The sequence below is a fragment of the Anolis carolinensis genome, chromosome 4, assembly GCF_035594765.1.
Source record: "Anolis carolinensis isolate JA03-04 chromosome 4, rAnoCar3.1.pri, whole genome shotgun sequence".
Classification (NCBI taxonomy): domain Eukaryota; kingdom Metazoa; phylum Chordata; class Lepidosauria; order Squamata; family Dactyloidae; genus Anolis; species Anolis carolinensis.
In genome coordinates this window covers 156874373-156892502 of record NC_085844.1, presented here as the reverse complement: position 1 = coordinate 156892502, position 18130 = coordinate 156874373, and the positions used below count along the sequence as shown (strand labels likewise).

Here is an 18130-nt window from a genome sequence, read left to right as displayed (position 1 = left end):
GTGTGTGTGTGTGTGTATGTGTGTGTGTGTGTGTGTGTGTGTATGTATGTATGTGTGTATGTGTGTGTGTGTGTATATATATATATATATATATATATATAACACTCTTTTCCCTCAGGGGACCCAGAGCGGTCTTACATATGGGCAGAATTAAATGCCATATATAATACAACAAGTAGAAAAACCAAATATAAAACAGAGCCAGTCTGTGTTCGAATTAATATTAATCTATCAGGTCATATCAGCTCATATCTTAGGATAGGCCAAATGCTAGATCCCACAGCCTGGTCTTCAGCTGCTTCCTGAAAGACATGCATGTTGGGGCTTTCCTAATCTCCCTTGGCAAGGAGTTCCACAGCCGCAGAGCCACCACTGAAAAAGCCGATATATAGGTGTATCAACATTTAAAAAATCTAAAACACTTCTGGTCTCAAGCATTTTGGATAAGGGATGCACAATCTACATATGGATAAAATAAATGCCATGCATGCAGCCTATGTCTCTGGCAGTGAGGGCATTCAAGGACATTATTCATTCTGTTAGGCTTTGATCAGTATTCATACTCATGGTCACAGTTTCTGGAGCTTCTGTTTGTATTTGTTTATACTGTATTTGGAAAAAGCCATGCCAACTGAAGCATTTTGTGATACGATTTTTTTTTTTTGCTTAGAGTAGTTATTTATAGGCATACTTCTTCATTTGTTAGTGTCTTTTCTCATTGATATGTTTAGTTGCTTAAAGAATACATTTCATTCATTCTATCTCAAGGATCTGACCACACAGCAGAACAGGTAGAGACAGGCCTCTAATTGGCTTATTAGCGCGATTGAATACTAAGTTGATATATGCAAAATGTCAGTGCCAACTTTATCTCGTATGATTTTTGCACACCTTAGCATGTGCTGTCTTTTATTTTAATTAGCAATATACTCAGGTATGTATCTTTGACTACAATTTGAATGCTAAACTGATAAAGAAGATTAAGGTTTATTTTAATATCAGCTGATGACATAATTTTGTTTGAAAGGATTAGGGATGTCAAAAGAACATAATGTTTATGTTATTGTTTTTATTGGCGGCTGATAAGTACAATCAATCTTAACTATGGAAGTGGTACAAATTGCTTTTTATCACTTATGACATCCAATCCCATAACCTACCTTTCCTAACCAAGCTTTATGACTCACTCACTGAAGCAGCCTTGAACAGATTCACTTGTAAGCAGAACTTGGAAAAATTACTTTCTTTGATTATAATGTCATGCCAAACAGGAGACTCTGGGAGTGATCATTCAAAAGAGTTCATTTTTCCAAGTTCAGGATCTGCAGTAAGAACAGTGCCAAAATAGAAATCAGTTAGAGCAGTACAACTTTGTCATGATTGTAGAGATACAATACCGTGGTTCTCCAAAAATAAGATGCTGTCTTACATTTATTTTTCCTCAAGAAGACACACTATGGTTTATTTTCAGAGTATATCATATTTTTATTAAGTATGGTACAACAATCTGCATTTATGGGATGATCTCTCTGGGCTCAGTAGCAGATTGCTTGCTGAAGCCTTTACCCTATCCTCTGGTGTTTGTGTGGGGTGAGAGAGACCCACAGATTGTTGCTGGTCAGTGCTGGGAAGCAGCAGCTTTCCTGGTGTTTGTGGGAGGTGAGAAAGACCCACAAACTGTTGCTGGTTGTTGCTTGGGGAGGGAGACCCACGGTACTGAGTAAAATGGCAGCCACAGCTTTACTTCTTCCCCCTGAGGACACACAATACCTAAAGTAGAGAATCCTGTTCCTCACTTCACTGAGGAGACTTTTACTTTCACTTTATATGTCTCCCACTATGCCTCAGCTTGTAGCACGCACAGAACGACCGGGACCTGACAGGGGGAGCCAACCTTATATGCTGCATAGTCATGCCTATCACTATGCCTTATTTTCGGGATGTGGCTTATATTGCGCAAATGCTTAGAAATCCTACTACGGCTTATTTTATGGGTATGTCTTATTTTCAGGAAAACAGGGTAATACAAACATTGTCCTGAACAATGTCCTACTGGCCCATTTTCTTATCAAAGTAAGCGTAAGTCAATCTAGCTCTCAATTCTGTGATAGAAAAGAGTTAACTTGTCCTACTTTTAATTCAGTTGGAGATAGAGAGGACACACAGCACTCGTTCCCTTCCAACCCCTCAACCCCCAGACCATGAGAGAGATTTCAAGTAACTGGGGGATGAGAATGATAAGGATGCTGAAAAATGGGAGGTTTTTTTTTTTTAAATATAGCTTGAATTGAAAACTTATAGTTGGAGCTATCTTCTGTGAATATGAACAGAAAACCAACCAGCAATTATTCCCTTCTCAACCTGTGGGTCTAAGGTACATGATGGTCCTTTTAATCTCAGAAGTCCAGGACCTCTGATGACCTCTATTCTAGTTCTTGCTTTTTGCCTTGCTTTCTTACAGTGTTTTAATTACTCATTCATTTCTATCTTAGGAAATCGATGGAAAATCTTTACTGTTGATGACAAGGAACGATGTGTTGACTGGACTTTCATTAAAACTTGGACCTGCACTGAAGATCTATGAATATCACGTCAAGCCTCTACAGACACAGCATCTCAAGAGTAGTTCTCTATAATGGATTATCCTGCTGGGACCATGTTGTGTCTCTATGGTTCAAAATAAATAAGCAACATTGGTTTCCTATTCATGGACCTTTGTCAAAAGACATTATATGTATATACAAAATTTAAACCAAATAGCACTGATAAAAGTATATTTGTGTATATCCTATTGGATAGCTTTAGCAATATGCTGTATGGTGACAATTGAGCTGATGGAGGAGTGGAATTTCACATTGTTCAGGTACATGACCAGCTAAATATTCTTTTTCTAGAGATGACTATATTATAAAGAAAGGTAAGTAGAAAAGGAGAGTAATACTACTTAATATGAAAGTCAAGCAGAAGCACTGTTTTTGTTTATTTTTAAAAATACTATTTTAACTTAAATATGTTAGCCACTTGGCAAATTCTATTGGCCAAGACTCACTGAAACACAATATGCCCTTTCACAATTCTCAACTATTTCTGTGGTGCTTGGGGAGTATTTCACATTAATTTGAAAAGAGGTTTTGTGTTTGGATCAGCATAAAGAGCTACTAATGTGACTTATCTTCTTTTGTAATATGAGCAAGATATCTTGAGTTGGCAAAAAAAAAATAACCCACCAATCCCTTTTGCAGAGCAGGCCTATTTTTGATTTTATTATGATTTGTTCACAGCATGTTGAAATGTTTTAAACTGGCTCAGGCTGAGTAGGTTAACATCTTTTGACAGCAGAAGAAGATACATTCAGGGGTTATGGGAACCCTACAGTTGTTTGCAGAATGTGCTAATGTTCTTTGGATTTTAAAGGGTCTTTGTGGGAGATAGGTTTTTCACTGTTTGCATTGCTTTATGAGAAAGTTTGTTTTGCTCTTGTTCTAATTTATAACTTATTTGCTAACAGTTTTGCTGAATAGGTGCAAAAAAGATTGTAAATCTCTGCATATTTTTTAAGATTGTCTTTTGTGGTGCTGTAACAAATTATTTTGCTATGTGACTTGATTCATGAGCCGAACACATGTTTCTGAAAAGTGAAAGAATGTTCTTTTATGACTGTGAATCTCTGTGGAAGGAAGAATCTAGTTCAATCTGTTTTGACCAGTTCCTCTTCTTTTAATTGAAATTTTGTTCTGTCAACAAAGATGTTGATGTGTTTCAATTCAATTTGGTTTTCAGCTTTTTTATTGGGGAAGTTTTGTCTCTTATTGTTTGCTTTTTATACCAGTATGCCAATATATAACAAGAAGCACCTTAATACAGTTGGCAGTTCAGTTTGGGATTTAGCTTGCTGTTAAGAAAACAGGTTCTCTGTCTAAAAATAGTGGCACCCTTACGTGATCAACTCATGGTCTTATCAACAGAGAATCACCAAATGGATTTTCATTTTATTAGAATCATGGTTCAAAGGGCAATGGATGATCTTAGTACTTACTATGTGTGAGTGATGGTAATGCTCTCTACTCTTTTCTCAAACTGTCCTCCAATTGACAGCAACTGTCCAGAGTCTCAAGCAGCCTTGCCACCTGAAATAACAGGACACCAAAGATTCAATCTGATACTTTGTAGATGAAAACTATGCCCTGGCAGTGATACATAGAATTGACATCCTTAGTCGTGTTTTTGTGGCATGATCTTTCTCCCAATCTGACTCCCAAACTAATGTTAACATCCAGATAGACCAGGCCTGCTCAAGTCTGCAATGGTAAGGGGCCAATATTAAATTAGGCTAAACATCTTTTGTCCACCCATGAGTCGAATGTAGTGCAGGTCTGAACTAGACGCACCAAAGATTCAGCATCCAACCCTCTTCTGCCAGCAAGCAACAGAACAACATCAGAAATAGAAACCCCTATGCACCCTGTCATAACTTTTGGGCACACTGCCCACTTGCTGAAAAGAGGGAACAGGAGACATCATCCTTCAGTGGCCCACTTACCAGCATCACAAAACACTATGTGATGACCCTATTACAAGAGACCTCCAAGAACCATGAATATCAACAGCCCTACTCAGGTCTTGCAGGTTCAGGATTGTGGCTTCCTGTATTGGGTCAGTCCATCTGTAATGTGGTCTTTTCCAGTGGTTGAAGAAGTTTGCATAACTCTATCCTACCAGTACATATCCCTATTTTTAGGAGTTTCCATATAATGAGTAAGGTTGTACTGTTGGCATGTGAATGTTTATTACAGTGTGACATTTACATATTTGGCTAAATTACAGAAACATTTAGACTAAGGTGTTACAATTCAGATATGATCAAATTATTACCTGCCTTTTTTCACCTTAAAGCTAGGGAAGCATATAATGTTATATCATTTTGAAATGAATTTGCACTTGGCTCATGCTAAAATATTGTCAGAATTTTATTTTCTTCTTAAAATCGAATCAAGAACAATACCCATTTCTCCACAATGACTAAATTGTCTTGTTCATGGATGGCAATGTTAACTATGTCTAAATCATCTCTAATACTACAGTTCCAACAAATTTCAAAATAGTAATTCAGGCATTTGAGGAAGAAGATCTCTGGGAGGCTGTCCTTTTTCTTGCCTCTGGCCTGTATACCTCATATCTGTTTGCCGCACTTCATTTCTTATGTTACGTGTGACAAAATCTTAGGTGGCAACTTAAGCATTTTATACATACAACAGCCAGGTTTACTAATGTCCTGTGGTTAATTATAGTTGTTTCCCCTCTTGATTTGGAGGCATGCTCCTAATGCTGGGCTACCAAATTTACTACTGCACCTCAGGAACTATAAGAAACAGATTTACATACTTTTTTCATGAATGCATGTAAATGTATTACTATATTTCTGCAATGAGATTTTGCCAATCTAGGATTGAGTCCTAAAGGTTGCCATAGTAAGTGATAAGGAAAGCTGCTATTTCAACAAGCTTAAATGTTCTTGAATAAAATCACATTTGGTTGTGAAATAGTGGAAGTGAAAAACCAACTGAAACTGATATTCTCCTATAAATTGCAGTTTGGTAATGCACATAAAGGGTGGGGGAAGTTTTATGTATTACAGACTAGCTTCACATTCCATAGATAGTAAAGGTACCACATATACATTGTTCAGGGTTAGAGCACCTGGTGGCGCAGCAGATTAAACCGCTGTGCTGCTGAACTTGCTGACCAAAAGGTTGGTGGTTCGAATCTGGGGAGTGGGGTGACCTCCCACTGTTAGCCCCAGCTTCTGCCAACCTAGCAGTTCAAAAACATGCAAATGTGAGTAGATCAATAGGTACCACTCCAACGGGAAGGTAAAGGCTCTCCATGCAGTCATGCTGGCCACATGACCTTGGAGGTGTCTACGGACAATGCCGGCTCTTGGGCTTAGAAATGGAGATGAGCATCAACCTCCAGAGTCGGACACGACTAGACTTAATGCCTTTTCCTAGAATGCACAAGTGGCACCTGTAACAACTGGAACAGGAATGGGATGTTGCATTTCAGGTCTCCAGCTTTACTATCCTTCTGGATACTCCATCCTGCTGCCACTTTGGTTTTCTGCTGTATTTTTTTTCCTTTTGGCAGCTGAGTAGCTATTGTCTCATGCCCAGCATACTCGGTTGTCATCAGGTTGATTGCAGCAGTGGAGCTTGTTTATTTTATCTATTACATTAGTTATGTCCCGATATATACACAGATCTAAGTGGGCCTGGGTTCTTTCTCAAAAAGAAATGTTTTGGAGGGGGGCGTACATCTGTAAACCCAACTTTGACTTAGACTACAACAAAAATTTTGGAGAAGGATAACATGAATGAGAACTGAATTGTTCCCTGAATTGAAGGAAGGCTGAGATAAAATGCACAAATTCTGGGGTGCATGACCTTTTGGCTGCAGAGAGCAAAGAAGATGTATAAGCACATTTCCCAGTAATCCCCTCACCCTTTAAAGCTGGAAGTTAAAATACTTCATGCCATTCCCTCCCTCTGATATTCCTCTATAGATCACTCTTTCTCACTGATAGGAGCAGTAAAGAAAGGAAAGTGGTTTTGGGACGTTTCTTGTGAGAAGTAAATAAGGTCATAAGCGTTCACTTATGTGCCCCTGCAGTAAGTAAATCAATGTTGTCTTTTATTTTGCGTTTCCTTTCCTGTCCGGGGTGGCTACATATGTCCCTATTTTGCCTCTCTATCGTGAATTTTCTTTCTGAAAGTTGCTGTCTTTTTACTACGGTCGCTTCATCCATAATAGAGGCAATAATAACACTGACCTAGTTTACACTGGTACTGGAAGGATTACGTCTTGGGATTTCATTTGAAGTGTTCTGAACACGTAAAATGATGTGGAAGGCTGTGGGTGTGCATATATGATGGAAGGCCTTATATTTTTGTTAGGATGGTAGATATTTGTCTCTCACCAATCTTCGGAAGAGTGGAGAAAGGAAGAAATGACGCCATTTCAGATGGTATCAAATATTTACATCCTTCAAATGCAGCAACTCACGTCATTGTAAATATCATGGCTCCAGGTTACACTCTGTTCAGTGCATTGACTTCCATTCCAGGAAATTGGTTTAGGCATGTATTTACAGGCATGGGATTGAAGCCTGTGTTAATATGAAAGTCCCCCTTTAATGGATTGTCACGACGTGGTGAGGGGGCTTGGGTGTTCCAACGAACCTGCGGGCACAACCACGGGAGTCACACACTCCTAGGAGTGACCACAGGGGAGGATCCAGACCAAGAACAATCCGAAGACCCAAAGACCTCAACGGCGGAGCAGGCGGAGGATAACATGGTACATGTTACAACGGCTGTGAAGGCGGAAGAAGGCTGCAACAGACTGAGAAGCCACTCTCGTTGTGTTAATCACACCACTGCTGGGACCTCAATCTGTGAAGACTGTGTTGATCGGCCGTGCACCGATCTCCACACATTAAAAAAAATCATGCACAGGCATCTTCCAAGAAATGGAGGACCATCATCCTTGAACTACGAGGGATCGCCTAAGTTAAGTAATATGAAAGCGTGTCAATACCAATAGGTTCATCTTATCTTTCAAGGCTAGAGATATATGCATGTAATATGTGTGATAGAAACATATTATCACAACTCCATCCCTTGGTGTAGACCATTGGTTCTCAACCTGGGGTCCCCAGATGTTTTGGCCTTCAACTCCCAGAAATCCTAACAGCTGGTAAACTGGGAGCTGTAGGCCAAACACCTGGGGATCCACAGGTTGAGAACCACTGGTGCAGACAGCAAGACCCCATGTTCTTATAGAAAAAGTCACATTAAAAGGTATAACGTTGTTTTAGCTGAAACAAAATAATTCAGTGGGAACTCATCCTGTATGGCTTTGATATGGTGTGCAAAGGGATGCTGGTAACCCTTTAGTGACAGAGAATGAAGTTGGTAGCATAAGCTTTCATAGGCGAAGTCTCCTTCCTCAATTGCATGAAGTGATGTGTGAATAAAGGATTTTTTAAAAAAAAAAAAACTATGTGATTTAATATCACTGATGGAAATGCTAATGCTGTTATCTGATTATCTGATACTGTTTGTATTCAGCATTCCTCTAGCTTTATAGCTGCAACTGCTCTTGGGCATAATATCCAACATAGTCCTACATCGGTGGTTCTCAACCTGTGGGTTTGTTAGGGATTCCTCTTCTTCAGAAGAGGAAGGGGAGCGGGAAAGTGTCCATGAATCTGAGGGTGAGTTGGGATCTGAGGAGGAGTAAGACATCCTGGCTTTGTTTTGCATTATTCCACTGAGTGTGCTGTACTTTATGTTTTGCTGAAGTAAAGCTGTTTTTATTTACTTACCACGGGGAAAGGGGGAAAGTGGGAGGAAAGGAGACCGAAGCTATTTTGAGCACATTTGAAATCATAGAATTACAGTCTGCCCTCCACATCCGTGCCTTTTGTTTTCATGGATTTAATTATTCACTGATTATTTGCTGATGCCTCTGGGGCTGCCTTATGCCATCTTTCACAGAGATTTATAAGTCTTGCTTGGCCTTGCCAAATTCTGCAAACCCCATGAGGCTGAGAACACAAGGTAAGGCTTATACTTTCCTATTCATATTAGTGCTGGGCTGCACTTGTGTGGAATGGCTGCTTAGAAAGCAAGCTGAGAGAAGAAAGGACCCAAGAACAGCTTGTCTGGAAGGAGGGGGTTGGTTGAGGAAAACTAAAAAACCTTTCCTGTCTTCAGGCATGGAAAAGCCTGTCTGTCTGACTGTGGGGAGGACCAAGGTGGAAGACGGGGCTGCCGGAAAGGATGTACAGTGTTCCCTCACTTATCATGGGGTTCTGTTACAGGAGAAGTCCACGAAATAGGGACACTATTTTAATATTAATATTTATACATTACTAGCTGTGCCCGGCCACGCGTTGCTGTGGCGAAGTCTGGTGGTATGGGAAATAAAGTATTGAGGAATTGGAGGTAGTTAAGGTAAAGCGTAAAGCTTTCCCCTGACATTAAGTCCAGTCGTGTCTGACTCTGGGGGTTGGTGCTCATCTCCATTTCTAAGCTGAAGAGCCGGCGTTGTCCGTAGACTCCTCCAAGGTCATGTGGATGACTGCATGGAGCGGCGTTACCTTCCCGCCGGAGCAGTACCTATTGATGCACTCACATTTACATGATTTCGAACTTCTGGGTTGGTAGAAGCTGGAGCTAACAGTGGGGGCTCTCTCCGCTCCCCCAATTCAAACCTGCGGCCTTTCGGTCCAGAAGTTCAGCAGCTCAGCGCTTTAACACGCTGCGCCATCAGGGGATATTATTTCCTAAAGGTTGTGAATATACAATATTTCTGATTGGTTTTTTTTGTTTGTTGGAGGCAAGTATGAATGCTGCAATTAGGAAAAATGATTAGGATGTAATAGCCTTGCAGCTTTAAAGCCTGGCTGTTTCCTCCCTGAGTGAATTTTTTGTTGGGAGGTGTTAGCTGGCCCTGATTGTTTCCTGTCTGGAATTCCCTTGTTTTCAGAGTGGTGTTGTTTGCGATATTTTATGTGCTTCTACTGTCTGTGGCCCTGAGAAAACCGAGGATTTGCCAGACTTTGATGATGGGAATACTTTGTTGGGAGGTGTTAGCTGGCCCTGATTGTTTCCTGTGTGCAATTCCCCTATTTATTTACTGTCCTGGTTTTAGAGATTATATTGTTCTGCATTATTCTATCCAAGTAATTATTTCATATTAAAGAAGAATCTCACTTATCCAACATTCGCTTATACAATGTTCTGGATTATCCAACGCAGTCTGCCTTTTCATAATCAATGTTTTTGTAGTCAGTGTTTTAAATTCCTTGTGATATTTTAGTGGTAAATTTGTAAATACAGTACAGTAGAGTCTCACTTATCCAACATAAACGGGCCGGCAGAATGTTGGATAAGCGAATATGTTGGATAATAAGAAGGGATTAAGGATAAGCCTATTAAACATCAAATTAAGTTATGATTTCACAAATTAAGGACCAAAACATCATGTTAGACAACAAATTTGGAAGAAAAAGTAGTTCAATACACAGTAATTCTATGTAGAAATTACTGGATTTATGAATTTAGCACCAAAATATCACGATATATTGAAAGCATTGACTACAAAAATGCGTTGGATAATTCAGAACGTTGGATAAGTGAGACTCTACTGTAAATACTACATAGCATTACTGCGCATGGAACTACTTTTTCTGTCAAATTTGTTGTATAATATGATGTTTTGGTGCTTAATTTGTATAACGATTACCTAATTTGATGTTTAATTGGCTTTTCCTGAATCCTTCTTATTATCCAACATATTCACTTATCCTGCCGGCCTGTTTACGTTGGATAAGTGAGACTCTACTGTATATTTCTAATCTTATATTATCTGCTCAGAACTGGATTATCTGAGGCCCCTTCTTCACAGCTGTATAAAATGCACACTGAAGTGGATTATATGGTAGTGCGGAGTCAATATAATCCAGTGCAAAGCAGATAATATAAGATTATAAATGGGTTATATAGCTGTGTGGAAGGGCCTTGAGTCTACACTGCCATATAATCCAGTGCAAATTAGATAATCTGTGGAAGAAGACTCATTGAGGCCTAAATCTGCCTGTCCCCTAACTGAAACCTGGCTGTCCCTTGGTTGCTAGGCAACCAAGTGGGCAGAGATTAGCCCTCTAAACTGGCAGCAATTGGATAAAAAAAATTGCTCTCCCTCTAATTAGGACTTTATTTTTCTTTTCTTTTTGTTGTATCAACCTTGAGGCGTGGATGATGGGTTGTGTTGTCAAATTTTGAGGTTGGGGGGCCTGTACTTTTGTTGTTTTGTGAATTGCCGTGATGCCATCACTCTTTTATATATATAGATTTTAATTGTTATGTTGCCTTTTTCCCCCTTGCAAGCCCTGGAGAGCTAGTGAACGCTTCCCTACCAGCGCCAGCTGGACCCTTGCTCCATGTTGCCCTTGCGTTATGTTGCCCTGGCTGCCTCTGCTCCTGCAGCCAGGGAAGAAGGAATGCTGCTCCTGGCGGATGAGGGAGCCATTCAGGGGGATTGTGCAAGGATTTGGGCTGAAGACTGCTGATGTCCCAGACCTAGCCCTTGAATGCTCAATGCTCCTAGCTATAATAAAGTGCCTAGTTATGGGTTTTTTATGTTTATAACTAGTTCAGGATATACACTTAAATTCTGTCTATTGTTTTAATCTCTTCGAGAGGAAGAATCAAATATACCAGTCCATAATTGTGTACATAAGATATATTTATATTTTGATCTCATGAAGATATTTAATTCAATAACAGATCCAAATTGTTTTGTCTTTGCTCTTTATTCACCCCAAAAGATACATAGAAACCTCACCACACAAGTCATACTAAAGAAACAGGAAATCTACAATCCTTCTAATGTAACAAGTACCTTTCTGGTTGGAATACAGGATGAAATAAACAGGTGAGATTATTTGGGTCCTTTCACATTGCATAATTATGGCACTATGATTTCACTGCAAATGCCATGGTTGCTTACTGTAGTATCCTTAGGATTTGCAATTTGGCAAGACATAGAGCTCTCTGACTGAGAATGCTAAACATCCCTCCTAAAATTGCAAATCTCAGGATTCTGTAGGATGTTGCCAGGTTAGTTGAAATGGAATCATAGCACTTTAATTGTAAGTGTGTAGCTCTTGCTCAACTTCTGATAGTACCTCCAAAATCAATACCACTTGGTCTAGCTTTTGATGGTATAAATCACAAGAACGAAAAGTAAATTGTTGGAGAGGATGGTATGATTTATTTTGTGCTTGTGTATGTGGTTCAGTGAACTGGACCCCAAACAATAGCTTACTTGAAATAAAAAGCTTAAATGGAATTATTGCTGTCTGGAGGAAACTGAATCCTTTTCCCAACCAGTTATGTTACTGAGATTAAAATGTGTATTGAGAAGCTACTAGAAATTCTTTTGGCAAGCAGATTGAACAAGCTGGATTAGTCATATAAACAGTCCTTGGAAAGAACAAGGCCAAGACAGGGACACTCAAAGATGGGTAAAATAGTACACTATCTAGCAGCCACATAGCAAATCTCTCTTAGCATCCTCAGACTAGAGGTTAGTTGCCATATGTGTGAGTGTGTACATGCATACATATATACATACGTACTTATTCATTCACACACACATAATCAAAGTGGTATCAACAGATTTTCTGTTTATGGATAAACCACTGAAACTTGATCAGGAATTGGGATTGAAAACTAGGTTATTATTGAATCCTATAATTGCATTTGTTTGGCAAATGATTTAAGATCCCACAACCGGAAATGATTGCCTTTGGAGGTTACCCTTTGAAACGTTATATTAGTAAATGATAAGGACAAACGTACATTGGATTATGCCCATCCAAACTGAAACCAGAGCTTAAAAGGTTATTATTGGAAAGTAACACCCAGCTAAGATGGTGGAAGTTATGATCCCCAAAAATTAACTTTTGTGACTGAGGTATATTTTTACTTTGTACCATAAAGGCAATTTTTAGTTATTATCTCTGTTTTAAATGTTTGACATTGCCCATGCTGATACACACTCCTTTTTTAGTCTACTTGCTCAGCATCAGACATTTTAAAGTAAAGGAACACTTTTTAAAGTCTGAGGCTTATTAAAGACAATCTACTTAAATCTATGAAGGTAACTACAGCATGATGATTATATAAGCAGATAAAGTTGTTTGTCTACCCACACATGCCCTAGGGATCGGTATATCAGAGGTGCAAAATTCAGGAGTAGCGTAATCACATTACATAAATGTCTATTAGTCAACACGGACATGGTTGTTGTTGTTACAACCCATTTTCGCCATATTTACAGAATTGCTTCCTTTGTCTCACTTGACAGTTGTAGGGTGATTGAATATATAGGCAGAATAGAAAGGTAGTGGGGGGAATTCAGCTAATGGAGCTCACTGTAATGTATTTTGGGCGCATCCAGTTTGATTAGAATGAGCAGAAAATCCCACATTTTATTCCCATTCTTCCAATTTTATTTTGAGAACCATACAAATTTTGTTTATCCCAGAATATTTTTTGCCAACTCATGATAAAATCAGATTTTTTTTATTCCAGCTCCCCAGCTCAGTTTATTTTGTTGTTGTTTTGTGTCTTCAAGTCATTTCTGACTTATGGCAACTCTGTTGTGGATTTTTCTTGGTAATTTGGTCAGAAAGAGTCACTAAAATTGGAAAGAACAGGAACAAAATCTGGAACTTTTCATTCTGTCTGGATGCACTCTTTATTGGAAAACCAGAAATAAATCAGGCTTGAAAGTTTTCATAGAACTTCTTAATATTTTAGTAGGATTCACTTACAAGGGGGAAAAAACCCAGAAGGCTTCAGATGTGAAAACCCCCCATGTAGCAACATATTCATATTTGAAGCCTGCTAAACTATTTAGGTGGATCCAGATATAGCCTTGATGTAAAAAGATCACTGGAATCAATAGAACTGAAAGAAGTCACATTTAACCAACTTAAATCCCACTACTTTCAATGATTTGATTCTACATATATCCAGCTTCAAATGTGTACTAGTGAGCTGCGTTGAACAGTTCTTACTTGTATTTTGAAAAGAAACAAAAGAAAATGAACTATGATGTTAGCATAGGGTTTCTTTTAGGCTACTTTTGAAAACATCACTCATATCCACACGTTGAGCATTATGGGGACAAAGCGTGGAGTAAATAATACATGCTGATATGAGATAATTGTAATAATGTCGTTGACTGCTTAATTTGACTTCAGGGCAGGCTTCCATCCAGCAGAGCAGTGGGTTTTGCTCTCTACGACAGTGTCACACTCTTCTTCTGGGCCCTTCTTCCTACGCAGCGTTGATGCACAAGCCCCAAAGGGTGTATCCTGAGGTGTAAAGATCTGTACAGGAAAGAACACATGTAAGTGATTGATCGTGCATCAGAGTGCGCCCGGTTAAAAGCAAACCTACCTAGGCTTCTGTGCACACAGCTACACTGTCCCCTTATTAATCAGGAGGCAGTTGGTTGCCACTTCCACTCTCTCCTAAGTATGATCTCTGGTGCAACAGGAAATAGCAAAATGCCTGTTGTTTTTCGTCAATTCGACTGTCACCTAATGGCGACATCAATAATCCAAACTTTTTTTCTTTTCCAGAACCGTGAGGTCTGGTATGTTGTTTTCCAAAACTTTATCAGTCTGGATTCAAAAGTCCCACAGTATTTTTGCATATTCATTTTCCACTACCTTTGCAGGTTTGTGATCCCACCACTTCTTTACTACTGGCAGGTGGTACTTGTGACATAATGTTATGGTTGAGCCTTCTGGCTCCGGTACTAGGAGACGGGGTCGTAAGACTCCTCGAGAGTCAGACTCTTTTGAGGAGCGCGAAAGGAAACGGCTCCGGGACTTATTTGCAGAACCAACAGATGAAGACTCATTTGAGGGTTTTACCGAGGGAATGGAGGAAGAGATGGTTAGCTCAGAGGAGGATGACATGGAGTGGACTCGTGTGAGGGAGGATTTGGGTGTCACCGGCAATGATAGCATGGGAGGCGATTGGCGGGTTGCAGGATCAGACCCATGGACGGGCTGGAGGGATGGAGCGGGATCCACAGCTGGGGATGCTGTGGGGCGTAGTCAAAGGTGTTTTAGCTCTGATGAGAATGATGATGATGAGGCACCTGGAATTAGGATAGCAGCTGACAGCGATGAGGAGTTATGAACTGGGATAAAATGGGGTTTAGGATCAATGGCTAATTGCGTTGGGCAAGGTAATCTGGACGAACGCTTGGGCTCTTGCTGGGGAACTTCCTGAAGACGGGTGTGATTCGTTGCTAGATACGTAAGTTACCAAGGACACTGGGCATAGACGGCGGGAGGAACTGTGTGGGGTTTTTCTGTGCAACTTGTGTTTAATCTTGATAGCTTGGACCTCCGTCGTCTTTTTGACGGACATTAATTACCTACTCTGGATTGACGCTGGACTGACTGACTGACTACGACCTCAGACTATCCCTTCTGTGGCTATCGGTGGAACTTGTGGAACTTTAGACGTCTGCACTTGGCTTTCGACCTTGGACCGGATTGGGACCCTGCTGACCGCCGTTACCCTGATTGATGTGCCTGGACCCGGATTTCGCTCGTTGCACGGAGGAGTAAACAGCCTGAGTTACTCGTCTGTAGCTTTTGAGTAGCAGAGAGGAATCTGCTGCCAGTTTTTTGTGTTCATTTTGACCTCTGTTTACCAACTTTTGTTTGTTAAAATTGCCAGGCTGAAGTAAGCACTTTTGATTTAATCCGGATTAAACTCCTGTTTAATCCGGTTTATCCTTCGAACCGTTTTAATTCAAACGGAGCTGTTTCTGTTACTTTTCACACTGAAGACAAGTGTTTGCCTAGTCCTTTGCTTCCTACGAGCATTTTTTAGTTCTGTAACTTCAATAAACTGTGTTGTACTCTATTTGGTGGCGTTCTGTCTTTGACACATAATTTCCAATAAATCATTTGGGCCACATAGTTGTGTCTCTGTTTGTAATCCATCTGTGCAATTTTCTTACAGCATTTGAGGATATGATCAATGGTTTCATCAGCTTTCTTGCACAGCCTGCATTTTGGGTTATCAGCTGATTTTTCTGTTTTGACCTTAATTGCATTTGCTCCTGGGCTGCAAGAATCGGGCCTTCTGTCTCCTTCTTCAGGGTTCTCTTAATGAGCCATAACCAGGTCTTCTCCTTATCAACTTTTCCTTCAATTTTGTCAAGGAACTGCCCATGCAATGCTTTGTTGTGCCAGCTGTCAGTTCTGGTTTGTAGTGCAGTTTTCTTGTACTGATTTGTCTGCTCTGCTTTGAGAAGTTTCCGATTATTGACTTCAATCAAAGCAGGTTCTTCACTTTCCTTTACATATTCTGCCAGTTCTTCTTCTTTGACTGTTTGTTTTACTTGTAAAAGTCCTCTGCCACCAGACCAAGGCAGATATAGCCGGTCAACATCACTACAAGGATGCAGTGACTAACGAATGGTCACTAGTTTTCTTGTTTTTCTGTCCAAATTATCCAGTTCTGCCTACATCCAGTTTATGATGCCAGAAGTATAGCTTATGACAGCAGTATATTATTATTATTATTATTATTATTATTATTATTATTATTATTATTATTATTATTATATTATTATTATTATTATTATTATTATTATTATTATCATGAGATATCTTGGAGATATCTTGGACACAAGTATAAACACAACATTTATTTATATTTCATATAAATATTTCACCTTATACACATAGCCTGAAAGAAATTTTATACACAATATTTAAAAAAATGGGCTTTGGCTTCTTTTGGATTTTGACATTCTAGATAAGAGATGCTCAACCTGTATGTTGAAATATAGTTCCATATCACAATGCATTCTTCTTATTGGGTAAAAGAAAGATATACGGTATTTCCTCACCTCCTTGTCATTGCACAACCCCAGTTTTTCTAGAGGTGTCAGTGAATAATGGATGTTGGAACAGATCACTTCCACTTCTTCCACCTGAAAGTACAAAAAGCATGGCACATTATGAGTTCATAAGCATCTCGATAACATTTAGACTTCCTTCCTGGTTCATATATGTGAGATAGCTGAAAACAGGAAATTGTTTCCCCAACTATTTGGAAAGTAGTGTTCCAAGAGCAGAGCTTTTCTCAGAGTTACACACCAGTAATTCCAATTGCTAAATCTACTGAATCAACAGGAAATTGGTAAGTAGTACAGCATACTAATTTCCATTTACTGTGTTTAGTCAAGTTTCCAATAGAAGCCAAAATATATACTTCCAGAAAATAAAATTCCAGAAAATTAAAACTATATGAGATGTCACATTTTGAGATGTATTCAGTAAAATGTATTGGCTGGATTCCTGTAGCACAGGTGCTAGGAAACTCAGTTACTGAATTGTGAAGAGGATAATGGGATACCAGTAAGAGTTTCTAATATACATTGGAGGCATCTGATGTGACTTATGGGCCTAATGTACATTAGGGTATTATAGCGCATCAGTCCCGATTCATTTTAGTTCCATTGCCATCTCCACTATGTTGTTAATGGCAGCTCTTTAATAGATATCGTGTAGCTCCACAATCCTATTTCCCATAGATGCATGCTTACAAGTACACAATGTCCCAACAGGATTTTGGGCATTGCTTCTACTTTGTAATGTTATATTTTTTCCCTCCCTTTTCTCTTTTAGTCAAGGAGATGGATTATAGTTTTGTACTGAAAAATAAGTCAGTAGCATAGTAGTTTGAGTGTTGAACTAGAACTCTAACCACCTCATCAAGTGGGGCGATTTTGGCATCCTAGGATGTTTCCACACTGTCTAGAAGACTGATGGGCTTGCTGCACATCAGATGATGCAAGGAAGCTTCCTGTGGAAGCTCCTCTCCCAACTGAGGTAAAAGCATCACCAGATGCTTCCTCGGCAATACTGCATGCTTCCCATGTTGTGCAGGCTCCAATGAAGCCAGCATGGGGCCTCCTCTCAATGGCGATGCTTTCCCCATGTGATGGAAAGAGGGAGCTGTGCATGGGATGACAGATTCACCCCCCTGCTCCCTCTTTCCTCCCCAGAAGCCCAGCAGAAGCGAGATACTTCATCAGGGCTTTATGATGTGGTTGTGAGAAATCAGGGCTCAAATCCTCATTTGGCCATGTAAACCTACTGTCTGTAACAGGATTGCACTTAGGGAGGAAACCACCCAAGCAGAGGATCCTGAGTAGAGCCTGGAAGAGTACAATGGGATGGAAAGGGTTAATAGAGAACAAGATAGAAGCTCAGAGGGAGTGCAGAAGAGAGGACGGAGGTGTAGAGCAGACAGGGAAGAAGGTGGGAGAATGGAGAAAGAAGTCTGGAAGGACAGACAAGAGGAATTGTTGAAAGATACATTGGTGAAGGAGGAGTCGACTAAGATTTATTCAATCTTGTAACCTTTGGACTTATTGTGGTGACAGATAAATAACAGTTGTAATGTGAATAGCAACTGGCCTAAAACAGAAGGCTTTGGATAAGCAGTTAGTC

The 18130-nt window shown here is 39.8% G+C and overlaps 2 protein-coding genes across 11 annotated transcripts in view; one reads left to right on the top strand and one right to left on the bottom strand.

Moving 5' to 3' along the window:
* samd13 (sterile alpha motif domain containing 13) overlaps positions 1-3768 on the top strand; it is a 36000-nt gene extending 32232 nt beyond the window's left edge. For all 8 annotated transcript variants that reach the window (XM_016994889.2, XM_062978098.1, XM_003223090.4 and 5 more), the window contains one exon: positions 2493-3768. In XM_016994889.2, the coding sequence (XP_016850378.1) occupies positions 2493-2636 (144 nt within the window). In that variant the 3' untranslated portion in view covers positions 2637-3768. The remainder of the gene's footprint in view (positions 1-2492) is intronic.
* Positions 3769-11358: 7590 nt separating this feature from the next.
* Positions 11359-18130, bottom strand: part of LOC100552598 (uricase) — a 122753-nt gene continuing 115981 nt past the window's right edge. For all 3 annotated transcript variants that reach the window (XM_062978091.1, XM_062978092.1, XM_062978093.1), the window contains 2 exons: positions 16522-16605; positions 11359-13966 (listed from right to left, as the gene is read on the bottom strand). In XM_062978091.1, the coding sequence (XP_062834161.1) occupies positions 13823-13966; positions 16522-16605 (228 nt within the window). In that variant the 3' untranslated portion in view covers positions 11359-13822. The remainder of the gene's footprint in view (positions 13967-16521; positions 16606-18130) is intronic.